Source organism: Chanos chanos, chromosome 9, assembly GCF_902362185.1.
Source record: "Chanos chanos chromosome 9, fChaCha1.1, whole genome shotgun sequence".
Lineage (NCBI taxonomy): Eukaryota > Metazoa > Chordata > Actinopteri > Gonorynchiformes > Chanidae > Chanos > Chanos chanos.
The window spans coordinates 38,121,840-38,138,518 of record NC_044503.1 but is presented as its reverse complement, the minus strand read 5'-3'; the positions used below and the strand labels follow the sequence as shown (position 1 = coordinate 38,138,518).

At 40.6% G+C, this 16,679-nt stretch overlaps 1 protein-coding gene across 1 annotated transcript in view; it reads left to right on the top strand.

Annotated features, from left to right (window-relative positions):
- setdb1b (SET domain bifurcated histone lysine methyltransferase 1b) overlaps nucleotides 1-856 on the top strand; it is a 26,903-nt gene extending 26,047 nt beyond the window's left edge. The window contains exon 22 of the mRNA XM_030784700.1: nucleotides 650-856. Coding sequence (XP_030640560.1) covers nucleotides 650-767 — 118 coding nt within the window. The 3' untranslated portion in view covers nucleotides 768-856. The remainder of the gene's footprint in view (nucleotides 1-649) is intronic.
- The last annotated feature ends 15,823 nt before the right edge of the window (nucleotides 857-16,679 follow it).

Here is a 16,679-nt window from a genome sequence, read left to right as displayed (position 1 = left end):
TGTATCTATGCTGGTATGGAGCACAGGGGATGCTGTTACAGGGCTTTAACAGAGTGTGTGTGTGTGTGTGTGTTTGGTGATGTATCTATGCTGGTATGGAGCACAGGGGATGCTGTTACAGGGCTTTAACAGAGTGTGTGTGTGTGTGTGTGTGTTTGGTGATGTATCTATGCCGGTATGGAGCACAGGGGATGCTGTTACAGGGCTTTAACAGAGTGTGTGTGTGTGTGTGTGTTTGGAGATGTATCTATGCCGGTATGGAGCACAGGGGATGCTGTTACAGGGCTTTAACAGAGTGTGTGTGTGTGTGTTTGGTGATGTATCTATGCTGGTATGGAGCACAGGGGATGCTGTTACAGGGCTTTAACAGAGTGTGTGTGTGTGTGTGTGTTTGGTGATGTATCTATGCCGGTATGGAGCACAGGGGATGCTGTTACAGGGCTTTAACAGAGTGTGTGTGTGTGTGTGTGTTTGGAGATGTATCTATGCCGGTATGGAGCACAGGGGATGCTGTTACAGGGCTTTAACAGAGTGTGTGTGTGTGTGTTTGGTGATGTATCTATGCTGGTATGGAGCACAGGGGATGCTGTTACAGGGCTTTAACAGAGTGTTTTTGTGTATGTGTGTGTGTGCGCGCGTGTGTGTTCAGGCGTATCCGGGCTGGCACGGAGCTGACGTGGGATTATAACTATGAGGTGGGCAGTGTGGAGGGTAAAGAACTGCTCTGCTGCTGTGGATCCACCGAGTGCAGGGGACGTCTGCTCTAGTGAGGACTATACACGGATACACACAGGCTACGGAGGACTCCTGCTCTAGATTATAGAGGACGCCCGTGCTCATGGGGACATCACATGCATACAGATAAAACGGGGACGGTGTACATATACAAATGTCTTCCCACAGACAAACTGGGGACGTTGCTCATGTACGCACATAGAAACACCCTAGATAAATATACACATACAAAACAGGGACTGCACACACGTACATGTGGGTACGGCACATGCACACACACACACATACATACATACATACATACATAAGTACCAGTGTATATACACATACAGGCAGTCACAATAACACTCAAATCTATACGTACATTCAAACGGGGACCACACACACACACACAAATGGGGACTGCACACACGCGCGCACACACACACACACACACACACACACAGACAAATGGGGACCTCATATGAAATAGCCTGTGAGGCAGGGCCAGGATGCCATGTTTTTAAACAGAGACAGTATTTGAATATCCAGCTGTTCTAACACAGTATGGGTGATCTGACCGACTCTCCATTCACGCCGGCCGTAAATCCATCTCCGCGGGGACAGGGCCGATGAACTGACCCCCCCCCCAAGCAATGGAGACGAGTCGGTCTTTAAGAGGAGTTGGTCTTTACGCTTCATGAAATGGCAGTAACGACACAGAGACAGCCCAGCTGTGTTCAGTTTCACTTCCACCTGTATATCTGGACATCCTCTCCACCCAACCCATCCAACATCCAACGTGCTGATGGCCTTTAGTGGACTGACGTCAAGACACACACACACTCTCACACACACACATTCTCACACACACACTCGCACGCTCTGTCTGATTGGGTGTTTTCACAATATGATTGTTACTTCCTTTTTTTTTTTTTCTTTACCCTCTCTCTCTCTCTCTCTCTCACACCCTCTCTCTCTGTCACACACACACAGACACACACACATGCACACACACACACACACACACACACACACACACGCACGCACATGCACACACACACACAGACACACGCTCTCTCGCTCTGAGCTTTGTTTTTATTTGCCATAAATGGATTAGTTCTTTTTCTATCGTTACAGCAGCTGTCTGTCATTGCTTCTCTTTTTTGTGTATATTGGGTTGTTTGTCATCGTGTTTGTAAAGACAGACCAAACTGTATCTTCGCCACAGCTGAATAAAATTTGTCTCTTCGTGGACTGAGAAGTGTGATGTGTGTCAAGCCAAACAAAACACGTTTTATGTACAGATATTTTTTTATATATGAATATTTTTTACATACAGATATTTTTTATATACAGTAGAACTGAAGAAATTCACGTAGTCAGGACATTTTATGCTATATGTATTCTATGTCTGAGATACAGGAGGAGGGCTTTGCAAATGATCTAGCCAATCAAATCACGTTTTATTGTTGGCTGGCGGCTTTACACATCAGTCTGGACCACACTGTGTGTGGACTCTTAATCTTGTTTTTGTACCTGTTTATCTGTTACCTGTCTTACCTGTTTTTACCTGTGTATCTGTTTCTCCACTGGCTGGATGAACAAGGTCACCTAGCAGTCACTGCATGTACACACTGTTATCGGACAAACGGACTAATAAACCAGATAGAACTGAGAACGATAAAACACACTGTTCAGTGAAACTGTATAAAAAACATGCTGTGTGCTCAGTGGAAGAGCCCAGTGCAGTAGCATGTAGTTTTTGATGTGAGTTTGTGCCCGTTTTACATGTTGTTGGTTTCAGACCACGCGAAGTGTTGCTAAAATGTTTGTTCCTCTTGTGCTGCTGACAGAGCAGAAAGTGAAGAGGATTATGGGTAGGACACAAGGGTTGACAGTAGGGTTGAAGGTGAAGAGGATTATGGGTAGGACACAGAGGGGTTAACAGTAGGGTTGAAGGTGAAGAGGATTATGGGTAGGACACAGAGGGGTTGACAGTAGGATTGAAAGTGAAGAGGATTATGGGTAGGACACAGAGGGGTTGACAGTAGGGTTGAAGGTGAAGAGGGTTATGGGTAGGACACAGAGGGGTTGACAGTAGGGTTGAAGGTGAAGAGGATTATGGATAAGACACAGAGGGGTTGACAGTAGGGTTGAAGGTGAAGAGGATTATGGGTAGGACACAGAGGGGTTAACAGTAGGGTTGAAGGTGAAGAGGATTATGGGTAGAACACAGAGGGGTTGACAGTAGGGTTGAAGGTGAAGAGGATTATGGGTAAGACACAGAGGGGTTAACAGTAGGGTTGAAGGTGAAGAAGTTGATGGGAAGGACACAGAGGGGTTAACAGTAGGGTTGAAGGTGAAGAGGATTATGGGTAGAACACAGAGGGGTTGACAGTAGGGTTGAAGGTGAAGAGGATTATGGGTAGGACACAGAGGGGTTGACAGTAGGGTTGAAAGTGAAGAGGATTATGGGTAGGACACAGAGGGGTTGACAGTAGGGTTGAGGGAGAAGAGGATTATGGGTAGAACACAGAGGGGTTGACAGTAGGGTTGAAGGTGAAGAGGATTATGGGTAGGACACAGAGGGGTTGACAGTAGGGTTGAAGGTGAAGAGGATTATGGGTAGGACACAGAGGGGTTGACAGTAGGGTTGAAGGTGAAGAGGATTATGGGAAGGACACAGAGGGGTTGACAGTAGGGTTGAGGGAGAAGAGGATTATGGGTAGAACACAGAGGGGTTGACAGTAGGGTTGAAGGTGAAGAGGATTATGGGTAGGACACAGAGGGGTTGACAGTAGGGTTGAAGGTGAAGAGGATTATGGGTAGGACACAGAGGGGTTGACAGTAGGGTTGAAGGTGAAGAGGATTATGGGTAGAACACAGAGGGGTTGACAGTAGGGTTGAAGGTGAAGAGGATTATGGGTAGGACACAGAGGGGTTGACAGTAGGGTTGAAGGTGAAGAGGATTATGGGTAGGACACAGAGGGGTTGACAGTAGGGTTAGGCCAAGTTTAAATGAGTTTTTAATTGAGGGAGATGACTTCCTGTGCAGTTCTTCGTTTGCTGTGAAACAGTCTTTTGTCTGCGTGTGAACGGGTCAATGCTGGGACAGCTCCTCTAACGCTCGGCCTATCAGGTGGATGCATCCTGATGACTGACAGGCTGTTGATATCATAAGTGCTCTGTAAAACAGTCAGCGGTTGGAGACAGAGTCTCTTCTGCTTTTCACAGAGCTCAGGGTGAACCGCTTCAATTCACAAGAACTCAGTGACAGAGCACGAGAAATCAGACCACGATGACCGCAGTATTGGCTTCTCTCACACACTCAGCAGAAAAGACACTTCTCCAAAAGTCTGACGTGAACACGAGTGTGACAGTATGTGTGTTCCTCATGATGCAGAAGTACTTTGGGCCATGTACATCATCAAATCCTTAATGAAGTTCTGCAATAGGTTCCATTTGTTAAAAGTTACAGCTTTGTTGACTGTGAGTGGTTTCATCTGACTGAATTATCTGGCTCTGTGACTTATCTGAGTCTTTGAGTTGTTTGAATGTCTCTAGATGATGTTAATGTGTGGTAGATGTGGTACAGTGGTGCAGTTTAACTGTTTGATCGAAAAGATTCTGTTCCGTCGGTCAGAGGAAGTGTCATACAACAGGGCAGGGTGATCATGACAAAAAGAGGAACTACATTTTAGTCTTTGTTCAGAGAAGAGAGAGAGAGGCAGAGAGAGAGAGAGGGAGAGAGAGAGCAGCTCCTGAACAGTATGGCTGCAAACAGAGAGACAGCTCTGTTAAATCTGACAATCAAAACCCTCCTTCTTCTCTCAGGTAAACAAGAATGCTGTGGCCTTGTTGTTATTTGTAGTTGTTTGTTGTTACTGTTGTGTGTGAGTAGCTGTTGTTAATGAAGGACTGATTAATGTTGATTAGTAATAATTGCAGTACTAATGAGTCAGTGTAGACACTTTGAGCAGTGTGATGTATCTGTGAAATCCAGTATAGTGAAAGAAGGACTGGAGTCAGAGAGACATTAGACATATTTACAAAACACAGACTCAGTTTATTTGCTTTCTGTAACCTTGAATTCAGACTCTATTTTCATTCAACCACTCAGGAGAAGTTATGTCAGAGATTGATCAATGACACATTGTTTAATGATCAGAGAGCAGATTTGATGAGAAATGTTCCAAAAGCAGGTTTAATCAAAAATACTGTGTCATCCCTATCAGATGAAACAAAACAGCACATTAGAATATCAGGATACAGCTCAGCATGGTAGCGTAAATATTAAAGGTATTGTTTCATTGCCAAGGATAAATGCAGGAATTATTGTCTGTTTTATCTCCATGTTCATCTCCATTTTTGTATTTCTGCTTATCTGCTTATTTTATTTCTGCTTATTTGACTTTATAATTTACAAGTTACACTTTCATTTAACTAATAAATTATAATTTAACTAGCCCACAGTGAATAATTAAGAAATTAGTAAAATAAATCTAACTATTGCCTATATTAATCTGAGTTCAGACTGAAATGATTAGTGACTAGATAATCTTCTCCCAGGTGTCAGTGGACAGTTCACCACTGTGTACTCCAGAGATGGAGATGATGTCACTCTGCCCTGTCATAATGTGGTTTATCCAAACTGCTCCTCAACTACATGGACATTCAGCTACATGAGATCTCCAGCTGTTGAAGTGGTCACACTGGGGAAGATCAGAACAGGGGACAGAGCGAGAGCTGACAGACTGAGCCTGGGGTCTAACTGCTCTCTGAACATTAATAAAGTCAGACCTCAGGATGCTGGAGACTACACCTGTCAACAGTATCTGAGTGAAAATGGACCAAGACATGGAGATGATTCCTCTGTGTATCTGTGTGTTCTAATGAGTGAGTGTTTCCTGTGTGATTAATGTGATCATAATGTTTTCAGTGTAAATACAGATTGTCATCACCATCATCATCTAAACACACACAGCACTTTTAAAAATTACTCTTCTTTAAAATAACTGGTGCAAACTTTTATATCATCTGTGTCTTTATCATCTCTGTTGTAGTCAGAGTATTGAAGAGTATTGGCAGCTCTGTGACTCTGCACTGTCGCCTGAACACTGAAACAAATGACTGTCCACATTTGTTCCATCCTGATGGAGTGAGACTGGTCTGGGTGAATGACAGAGGAACTGATCTACAGACAGACTCCAGATTCATAATCAGATCACAGCCACATTCCTGTCTCCTCACTCTGACTGTGAGACTCCAGGACCATGACAACAACAGGAAGTGGACGTGTCAACTGAAAGAGGGAGATGATGTTCAAACCTCAGTCAGTTACATCACCACATGGCCAGGTAAGAAATGACACAACAACCTCATCATAGCCAAGTCCTACTAATACTATACTATGTTATTATCCAATCAGAGCTCTGGGATCCTCTACATCATGTTTCTGACACATAGCCCTTATTAACAACTGCTCTGAATTTGTACCAATGTTGGATTCTGAGTCTGAAAAACACAGTGGATGCGAATTTGTGCAAATCTGAAAAATACAGTGGAGAGTAAAATGTGTCCCCAGAAGGATCTGTATGTTTTCAAGGATTAACAATTATACATTAGCTGGTTTCCATGGTAAAGTATCCTTATACCCCAGTTTGCTTTAGGGAAACCTTTCTGAACTACTTGGGAATAATTTTGAGCTCTTTTTGGATTTCATATTAACATTTAACAGGATGTACATATTGACATATATAAACCCTTTGAAGCTGAAAAGGAACAGTTATTTGCAGTATTGAGACTGCCTGTTGCCCATTTACAAACCATGAATACTGTTTAATGTTAAATATTAATATTTAATCAAATTTAATATCAAACAGTGTTTTTTTTTATTACTTATATAATTAATATCTGGTATGTTTACTTGTATTAATAAATACGCATAAACAGGGGAGGCAAAGTGTAGCCAGACTGGAGAATGATGAGTCCGATACGTTAAGAATGTCTATGGTAGTACTGATACAAGACTGGGGTGTTCAGAATGTCTATGGTAGTACCGACACAAGACTGGGGTGTTCAGAATGTCTATGGTAGCATTGACACAAGACTGGGGTGTTCAGAATGTCTATGGTAGTACCGACACAAGACTGGGGTGTTCAGAATGTCTATGGTAGTACTGACACAAGACTGGGGTGTTCAGAATGTCTATGGTAGTATTGACACAAGACTGGGGTGTTCAGAATGTCTATGGTAGTATTGACACAAGACTGGGGTGTTCAGAATGTCTATGGTAGTATTGACACAAGACTGGGGTGTTCAGAATGTCTATGGTAGTATTGATACAAGACTGGGGTGTTCAGAATATCTATGGTAGTATTGACACAAGACTGGGGTGTTCAGAATGTCTATGGTAGTACTGACACAAGACTGGGGTGTTCAGAATGTCTATGGTAGTATTGATACAAGACTAGGGTATTCAGAATGTCTATGGTAGTATTGACACAAGACTGGGGTGTTCAGAATGTCTATGGTAGTATTGATACAAGACTGGGGTGTTCAGAATGTCTATGGTAGTATTGATACAAGACTGGGGTATTCAGAATGTCTGTGGTAGCATTGACACAAGACTGGGGTGTTCAGAATGTCTGTGGTAGTACTGACACAAGACTGGGGTGTTCGGAATGTCTATGGTAGTATTGACACAAGACTGGGGTGTTCAGAATGTCTATGGTAGTATTGATACAAGGCTGGGGTGTTCAGAATATCTATGGTAGTATTGATACAAGACAGGGGTATTCAGAATGTCTATGGTAGTATTGATACAAGACTGGGGTGTTCAGAATGTCTGTGGTAGTACTGACACAAGACTGGGGTGTTCGGAATGTCTATGGTAGTATTGATACAAGACTGGGGTGTTCAGAATGTCTATGGTAGTATTGATACAAGACTGGGGTATTCAGAATGTCTGTGGTAGTATTGACACAAGACTGGGGTGTTCAGAATGTCTGTGGTAGTACTGACACAAGACTGGGGTGTTCGGAATGTCTATGGTAGTATTGACACAAGACTGGGGTGTTCAGAATGTCTATGGTAGTATTGATACAAGACTGGGGTGTTCAGAATATCTATGGTAGTATTGATACAAGACAGGGGTATTCAGAATGTCTATGGTAGTATTGATACAAGACTGGGGTGTTCAGAATGTCTGTGGTAGTACTGATACAAGACTGGGGTGTTCAGAATATCTATGGTAGTATTGATACAAGACAGGGGTATTCAGAATGTCTATGGTAGTATTGATACAAGACTGGGGTGTTCAGAATGTCTGTGGTAGTACTGACACAAGACTGGGGTGTTCGGAATGTCTATGGTAGTATTGATACAAGACTGGGGTGTTCAGAATGTCTATGGTAGTATTGATACAAGACTGGGGTATTCAGAATGTCTGTGGTAGTATTGACACAAGACTGGGGTGTTCAGAATGTCTGTGGTAGTACTGACACAAGACTGGGGTGTTCGGAATGTCTATGGTAGTATTGACACAAGACTGGGGTGTTCAGAATGTCTATGGTAGTATTGATACAAGACTGGGGTGTTCAGAATATCTATGGTAGTATTGATACAAGACAGGGGTATTCAGAATGTCTATGGTAGTATTGATACAAGACTGGGGTGTTCAGAATGTCTGTGGTAGTACTGATACAAGACTGGGGTGTTCGGAATGTCTATGGTAGTATTGATACAAGACTGGGGTGTTCAGAATATCTATGGTAGTATTGATACAAGACTGGGGTGTTCAGAATGTCTATGGTAGTATTGACACAAGACTGGGGTGTTCAGAATGTCTATGGTAGTATTGATACAAGACTGGGGTGTTCAGAATGTCTATGGTAGTACTGACACAAGACTGAAGCACTCAGAACTTCACAAGACAGAGAGACAAGATGTATGTGCAGTTTTCTGTAAACAGTGGCCAGCAGCTCTGGCTGTGTTTGTTAACAAATAACTAGTGCTCCGTGCTTTAAGGGTTGTATGTTGGTGATGTGGGGTACTGAGATGTAAAGGTGTTCAGGTAGTGTTCATGGTGTTCAGGTCGTGTTCATGGTGTTTCATGGCAATCTACACCTTTTCCTTATCTGTAAGGAGAAACACACAGAGGAGGAGGAGTTTTTTTTGTATCTGTGAGGAGAAACACAGATAAAAGGATGTGTTCGGTGTGGAAACAGCCTTAACACAGTTGACTCTCTGTCTCTCTGACTCTCAGTGGTTGTTTTTGAGACTGTGGTTAGGTGAGAGTGTTTGTATGTTCATGTCTCTGTGTCTCTGACTCTCAGTGGGTTTTTTTTGAGACTGTGGTTAGGTGAGAGTGTTTGTATGTTCATGTCTCTGTCTCTCTGACTCTCAGTGGTTGTATTTGAGACTGTGGTTAGGTGAGAGTGTTTGTATGTTCATGTCTCTGTCTCTCTGACTCTCAGTGGTTGTTTTAGAGACTGTGGTTAGGTGAGAGTGTTTGTATGTTCATGTCTCTGTCTCTCTGACTCTCAGTGGTTGTATTTGAGACTGTGGTTAGGTGAGAGTGTTTGTATGTTCATGTCTCTGTCTCTCTGACTCTCAGTGGGTTTTTTTTGAGACTGTGGTTAGGTGAGAGTGTTTGTATGTTCATGTGTTGATGAGTCTCCACACTGTCCTGTTTAAAGTCTCTTCTCTCTGGTTCTGTGCTGTGCTCTGTGTTTTTAACGTTTGGAGAGACAGTATCAGTCCTGTGATTGTACACATGATTATCTTTACTGTTTTTTTAGTATGTTTTTTCATATCTCGGAAATCAGTATTTCACCAGAGAGAAAGACCCCAGTTACAAAACAAACTACCCCAGTATTACCAACACAGCGAGGTACATGACCAGTAAGACCACTCTCACTTCAGTGTTAAACACAGCTGGTAGAGTCTGTCACTGATGATAGTGATCTGAATCACTCTGATACTGGTCTATAGTGTTGTGTTTAATAACCATAATATGTTACAAAGCTGTATTTAATAACAGTAAGATAATGTTATAGAGTTATAGTGTTTAATAACAGTAAGGTAGTGTTATAGAGTTTTAGTGTTTAAAAACAGTAAGGTAGTTTTATAGAGTTATAGTGTTTAATAACAGTAAGGTAGTGTTATAGAGTAATAGGGTTTAATAACAGTAAGGTAGTGTTATAGAGTTATAGTATTTAATAACAGTAAGGTAGTGTTATAGAGTAATAGTGTTTAATAACATTAAAGTTATAGGCATGTTTCCTACTGAATATTTAATTGTTTACATCTGATGTGCTTTCTCACACAGGGACTGCAGAAAATCAGAAGCAACCACCAAGTACGACATGCTTGTGACTACTACTGCATATAAACAGATCAATACTCAAATGCAGTTTACAGTACATTGTGTGCTAAATAAAAATGTATATATTTATATTGATTGATTTATATTGTCCCTGTCCGATAATTATATGCTGGCCCATATACTTGACCATGGTGTACAGTAACACTTTTAGTTTCGTTATCTAAACTTTTGGATGGAAACACTTTACAAGAAAATCTAAAAAGATATTTAAAAATTCATCATGTAAATTCAAGTGACAAAGTGACTATTTATATTCATATTTATACATTTTATTTTATTTCATATTTATATTTCATTTAACCAGTTAACCATCTCACTTAATGCTGAAAAGAGACCATGAACTATGGAAAAGATCCCCTCTCTCTCTCTCTCTTTCTCTCTCTCTCTCTCTCTCTCTCTCTCTCAGATGCTCTGGTATTTGGTCTGGGTGCTGGATTTGCTGTTGTCCTGCTCGTGATGGCTGTTCTAGTGTTGCTCTTCAGAAGAGCCAGTGGGTATTCAGACTCATCAAACAGACTTTCATGTGTCAACGTTCCTTAAAGAACTGAATCCAGTGGATTATATTATATTATATTAGATTATATTAGATTAGATAAAACTGTAATATGTAGCTCTGCATTACTTTTGTATTACTGTTACGTAAGTATAATGATGAAGAGTAATAAATAAATGTTATATGACATCACAGTAGACTCTATTGAAATGACTGTAGACTGATGTTGGACTGTGTTTCAGAGAACAGAAAGAGAACTCGGAAGCCCACAGTGAGTAATTCTCCATGTCTCATATAATCACTGCTGATTTAATAATTGCACACATAATCATCACTTTAATAATGTGCAAAGAATATATTCACTCAAATAATGTTCTAACATTCATATGTGTGAGAGAGTAAACGTTGATGATGTTGTTGTGTTGTAAGAATCTGTGTTTCCTCCTCTCTGTGGTTTGTGTGTAGGATAAAAATGCAGATGCTGGGACCTATGAAATCATCATGCATAATACTCAGGTGCCCCCATCCCCTTGTTAACATCACACTGCCTCTTTTAGAACTTGTTCTGGATAAAGCCGTCAGCTAAATGGAAAAATGTAATCTAATGCTCATGTGCTGGTTGCCTGCTGGGGGTGCCTGTTTGCTTAACCTCATATTTAACCTCACTGTTTAAAAAAAAATCAGGAACAGGACATGGCAACTGTGACCTACGCTGAGGTTTTCGGCATCAGCAAAACGCCCAACAAACCACACAAGGTGAGTATATATGGGATTTGGACCCGTGGTTCTGTCTCATAAAGAGATGATCTCTGTAATAATCTGTATCATGTCCATTCACAACCAGCCTGTGGACAGTGTGACTTACGCCACCATCAGGACGACTGAAGAACTGCAGCAGGGTGCAGGCAGCCAAGACCCCAGTAACCTCTATGCATGTGTCAATTAGAACAACTGTCAGCATGTGTTAATGAGGGATGTTCAGTGATCAGACATGTGAAACATGATATCACTCTCCACACACTATCACTGTCATCACTGTAATGAAAAAAAAGACATTATATAATTACACAATACCAACAGTACAAAACACATGTGATCCAAAAGTCATTTTCGAAAATATTCAGTGGGAGTCAAACATTAGAGATAATTTTTGATCTAATTGTCATATTTTGGCTTGTGATGGAGCTGTCAAAGCTCAGATGAGGTTTATTATGATCTTTTTTTATATATATAAAAATGTTTTATCATTTGTGTGGGAGAAATGGTATTAGAGCTGTTTTTTTTCTGTGCTGAGAAGCAGGGATCAGAACTAGGTTGATCTCGGCATAAACCCAGATGATGAAAACACATTTGGTTCTTTGGTTCTCTGACGTATCTGTCTGCGCTTTACGCATTCGTGGTCCTATAGATTTATCGTCTTCTCTGATTCGTTCTGATATTTAATGTTTTTGAACATCTTTCGGTAAAGATTTACGGTGTGTTAAAAGTTTGACGGAGTGTCACCTGGCACAAATCCGCAACACTGTTACTGTTTTAAAACGGAAGGTAAAGTGGTTTCCAAGCTTTGTTTTCATCGATAAATGATCCAAGCGGAAAGACCCCCCCCCCCCAAAAAAAATCGCGGAACGCCACGAAAAGCATAGCTAAACAGGGACATGAGTATAAAATGAACTGAAGTAAAGCCATTCTAATTATATCAATATCCCCAGTATCATTATGCATGTATGCTGAGTCCGGAGAGAAATGTTGCGTTGTGGCCGTTACATGACACTTTTGATACTTGAACAGTGTGACGAGAATGTGAATTGATTATATAGGCAGGAAATATTTATTTTGTCATATCCATATGACATAATGTAAATAGGAAACGTTCGTATCTATCTGTATCTTGAGTATGTTCTTTTTTGTGGGAACTTCAGTTAAACAATTTTATAATTTGTCTGTAATATTTTGCTTTGATAAACAATGCCAAATGACACTTTTGGGTTTTTTTGTTTTTTGACGCTGCTTGTAGTTTTCAAACTCTTGTATTTTCTGTACTGCTATTACTGTTAATAATATTCCTCTGAATGTGTAATGTGCGGAGATGTTCTGTCATTTGCGCTGAAACCGTTATCTTTACTTTTGCACAGGCTGCTCTCATAATGAACACAGTCTGAGTGGTTTGTTAAAAAAAATCCTGAAAATACATTTTATTTAACTTTTTGATAGCATCAGAGCCTCCAAGTCTTTAAAGGCCGAACTCGGCAGAGGACACGAGACAGGTTGACAGATACACAGCTGGTTTTGGGGCGTTAGTGATTGAGAAATATTAATTAAATATAATTCCCTCTAGTGGACATTATTTGTATTGCATAATACCCACAGAGTCGTCCCAAAACTGATTACTGTTTGTATGTTTTTCCAAGAAACTCAGTATTTTGCCGTACATATAGCTTGTAAAATCACTGTAATTTTATAATTGTTTTTATAATTTATAATTCAAAAGATAAAATACTTGGTCGGAATTTGTCGGTTGTAGTTTTCCAAACTCTTGCTGTATTTTCAATGCAGCCATTACATTACTGTCATTACCGTAACTCAGGGTCATGGTAGACCTGTGTTGGGATTTCACAGGACGCCTGTGCATTTCTCATGGCTGAATAAATAACCATTGAATAAACAGTCTGGTCAACGTGTAGATGATTCGAGTCGGTTTTATTGTTTATTTTGTTTATGTGAAATGTCATCGGACTTGATCTAGCCAGAGCTGAGTAAATCAAAACTGAGTAAATCCGAAGTGAATAATTTAGAACTGCCGATGCCCGATGAGAAGCGCATAGGCTATAGGCCACAGAGAATTCATTCATTTACATCATCAGTTACAAATGATCATTTTAGTTCAATGTAGTGATTCACTGATAAACATCCACATTGACCTTGTAGTGGTGACAAGCAGTCACCGCCAGAATGACTGTTACTGAAGCGGCAGAGTTTCTTGAGCGGTCTGGAAAACAGCCGTTCATGATCCAAACACTTTCTTAACGTCACTGATTCATGCAGGACATTTACATTTGACTAACGGTTCATTAAAAAAACAAAACAAAACAAAACAAAAAAAACAAACCTTACGGCAGAATTCCCTGGACTGTTTATGAGCACGTGATAACATTTTTGATTTAGAGGCAAATCTTTCGACTGTGATATCTGAACAGTTTCTTCTTTTTTAATTTTTTTTTATCATTAGTCGTATACTGTATGTATACTGTATCGATGAAAAAGAGCTTTTAAACATCGAGACACACAGCAACATGAAAATGTTAAGTTCTTGCTAGGAAGACGAAATTGCTTCTCTGACTTAGAAGATGAAAAATGTCAAAAAATAAATTTGAACTCTCTCTCTCTCTCTCTCTCGCTCTCTCTGTCTCAAAAAAAGTAACACCTTTCTCAGGAATTACATAATTAAACAGTCAGAACACTTGAATGAAGCCCAAATCTGATTTTTCACCATTTTGGCTTGAAAAGGTATTAGAATAGAAAATTACCGACACGGACGGGTTTCTCCTCTCGCCAAACATCGTTTTCTTAAAGCATTCGTATGGAGACGTATACAGCTTAATTCACCGCTTTCGAGTCACTTTAATAATTCCTAGAAGTTTGGCGGGCGGGCGTATGTTGCACTACAGCGATTGGCATTTGTGAAATGGTGAATAGAGTGCCCCCTCGTGTTCATTTGTGGTATTACAAAAGACTCGCGAAATCGTCCGTTGCGACGTGTGTTTATTTGAGTTCTTTGCCCAGCACTGAAGTATTTTATCATGTTTAGTATTGCCATGATTACAACCTCAGTATTTCTTCTCTGCGGACTGATGTTCAAAGATTCCTGCTCTAATTATACTATCTAATTTTTATTTGTTGAGCTTAGACCAACACATGAGTTTACATCTAATATTTACGCGTTTGTGCAGTCAGGAATTTTTCTTATGCTTTTGGTCCTACTTCTTTAGCTGGTTTTGTCAAAAACAATACACGGTTATACGAACTTTATGGTTTATAGGGCGGATACCAGTGCAGGCATACAGTCAAACGAAAAACATAATAATTAGATGTGATGAAAAATAACATGAATCGATATTTCAGCGATGTTTTCTTATTGCCAAATATGTCTGTTTGACAGCTGACTCAGACAGTGAATATTGACATCGGCGGAGCACGCGCTACTGATTTAGAAGCACTGTAACGTATGGTTTCACAGGATGCAAAAATAGCTGCGTTCATGGGTGGGAGGAAGTCATATTACCACAGGGCGAGGATGAGGATGCAAATGAAACAAACTGCATCTTCTCCCCGCGCTTCAGACACAGCACGTGCAAGAGAAACTGTTTCGATGAACTATGGCAGCAATCAAACAAAGGCCGCTACTTGAGTTAGCGATCAAAACCCTCTTTCTTCTGACAGGTAAAGATAAACGATATGAACTTGCTGTTTATTATTTGTCGATGCAGTGTGTGTTTGGTGCCGTTTGGTGGAATTGATAGTGTGTGGTTAGTTAACAAATTGATTTATTATACACACAGACACAGACAGACACTCACGCACGCACGCAAACACAAACACACACACACACACAGTCATAGTTGGCCATAAATAATGATCTTTTTGAAATAGCTCAGAAATGTAAATTTGTATTTTCGTTTGGACTGCAATGATGACAGACCAGAGTGAATGTAATTAGAGCGAATTTGAAAGAAGCAGATTGTAATTAGAGTGAATGTAAACTCAGTTTGATGGATGCACTTTGCTGTTCTCTGTCACATCCTGGTTCTCTCTCCCCCTCTGCTGATCATTTGTGTGTCACTTCCTGGGGGGATGTTCTAGAAAGCGGGTTTAGTGAAAACTCAGAGTTAGTTAACTCAGAGTAAGTAGTAAACCTCCTAATAAAACAGCCCTATGGCTTTGTTTTGCAAAGAGAATGAAGCCATAGGGCTCCTCTATTAGGACCCCTGGCTTCCTTTGCTTCCCCTAGTTTAGTTTAATCATTAGTTACACCCTGGTTTCTTAGTCTAGTCCTGTCCTGTTCGATATATATGCTCCTAGTTTCCCCTGGTTTAGTGTATGGAATTGTGCTGTCAGTCTGACATGTAAACCTGGACTTTGAATCCCGAAACCTGTAAGTTCCAGAAGTCCTTTCTTAAACCTTGTTTGTTCTGAGGGCCTGAGGAACCGGCACACATGCTTCCAGAATCTTCTAAAGTCTGTGATAGTCTGACCTGCCACTGAGGGCAGATTCACACCTGAGGTTCTTTTTCAAACAGTCTAGAATGTTCTAGCAACAGTCTAGTACTTGGCATATTTTTTTTGGCCTCTGAATTCTACTTGTTGCAGTTGATGTGGGTCATATAGAGCTAAGAATTTTCTCAAACGTGAGGTCAGCTTTGGATTTGGATATGTTGTTAGTGGGTTTATCTTATATATCGAACACTAAACTATCAGATGCTGGAGTAAGAACTTTCTCTGGCTTTGACTGGAACGTTAGTACTGGGGGCAAACTACACACGTTTCACAGACACGAACAGCGTGGTGAGCAACAGCTCACAGCGTCTTATGGTGAGTGGTTGTGTCTCTCTGTAATGACAGAGATCGACTCTAGTGACGGAGACCCACTGATGCAAAAATCAGAGATAAGCGCAGATATCATAGTGACATGGGGTTCCCATGATGTGAAAAAAATGACGCTGATGCAAATAGCGGTCAGAAAAAAACCCCCCTCTGAAATCTTATCTACATCCATCTGAAATGTACTTACCCATAAGAGTCTTCTTCTTTCTGCATTAGGAAAACAGACTTAGAAACTCTGAATTACAAAACAGTAGAATTTGATCAGTTAGAGTATGTTGAATTCGCGTGTTTTAAGGAGATCGGACGTTTTTAATAAGTTCATGTGTTTGCGTTTCGGCATATTTTCCCGTTGGTTATGGGAGAATGGATTATGTAAATCATTTAGATTCACTTGTCTGGAGTTTCAGACAAATGTTTTTCCCCATTCCCCTCCATCATGCTGTAGTAATAAAACTACGTGTGGTTAATAGCCTCAGTCTAATC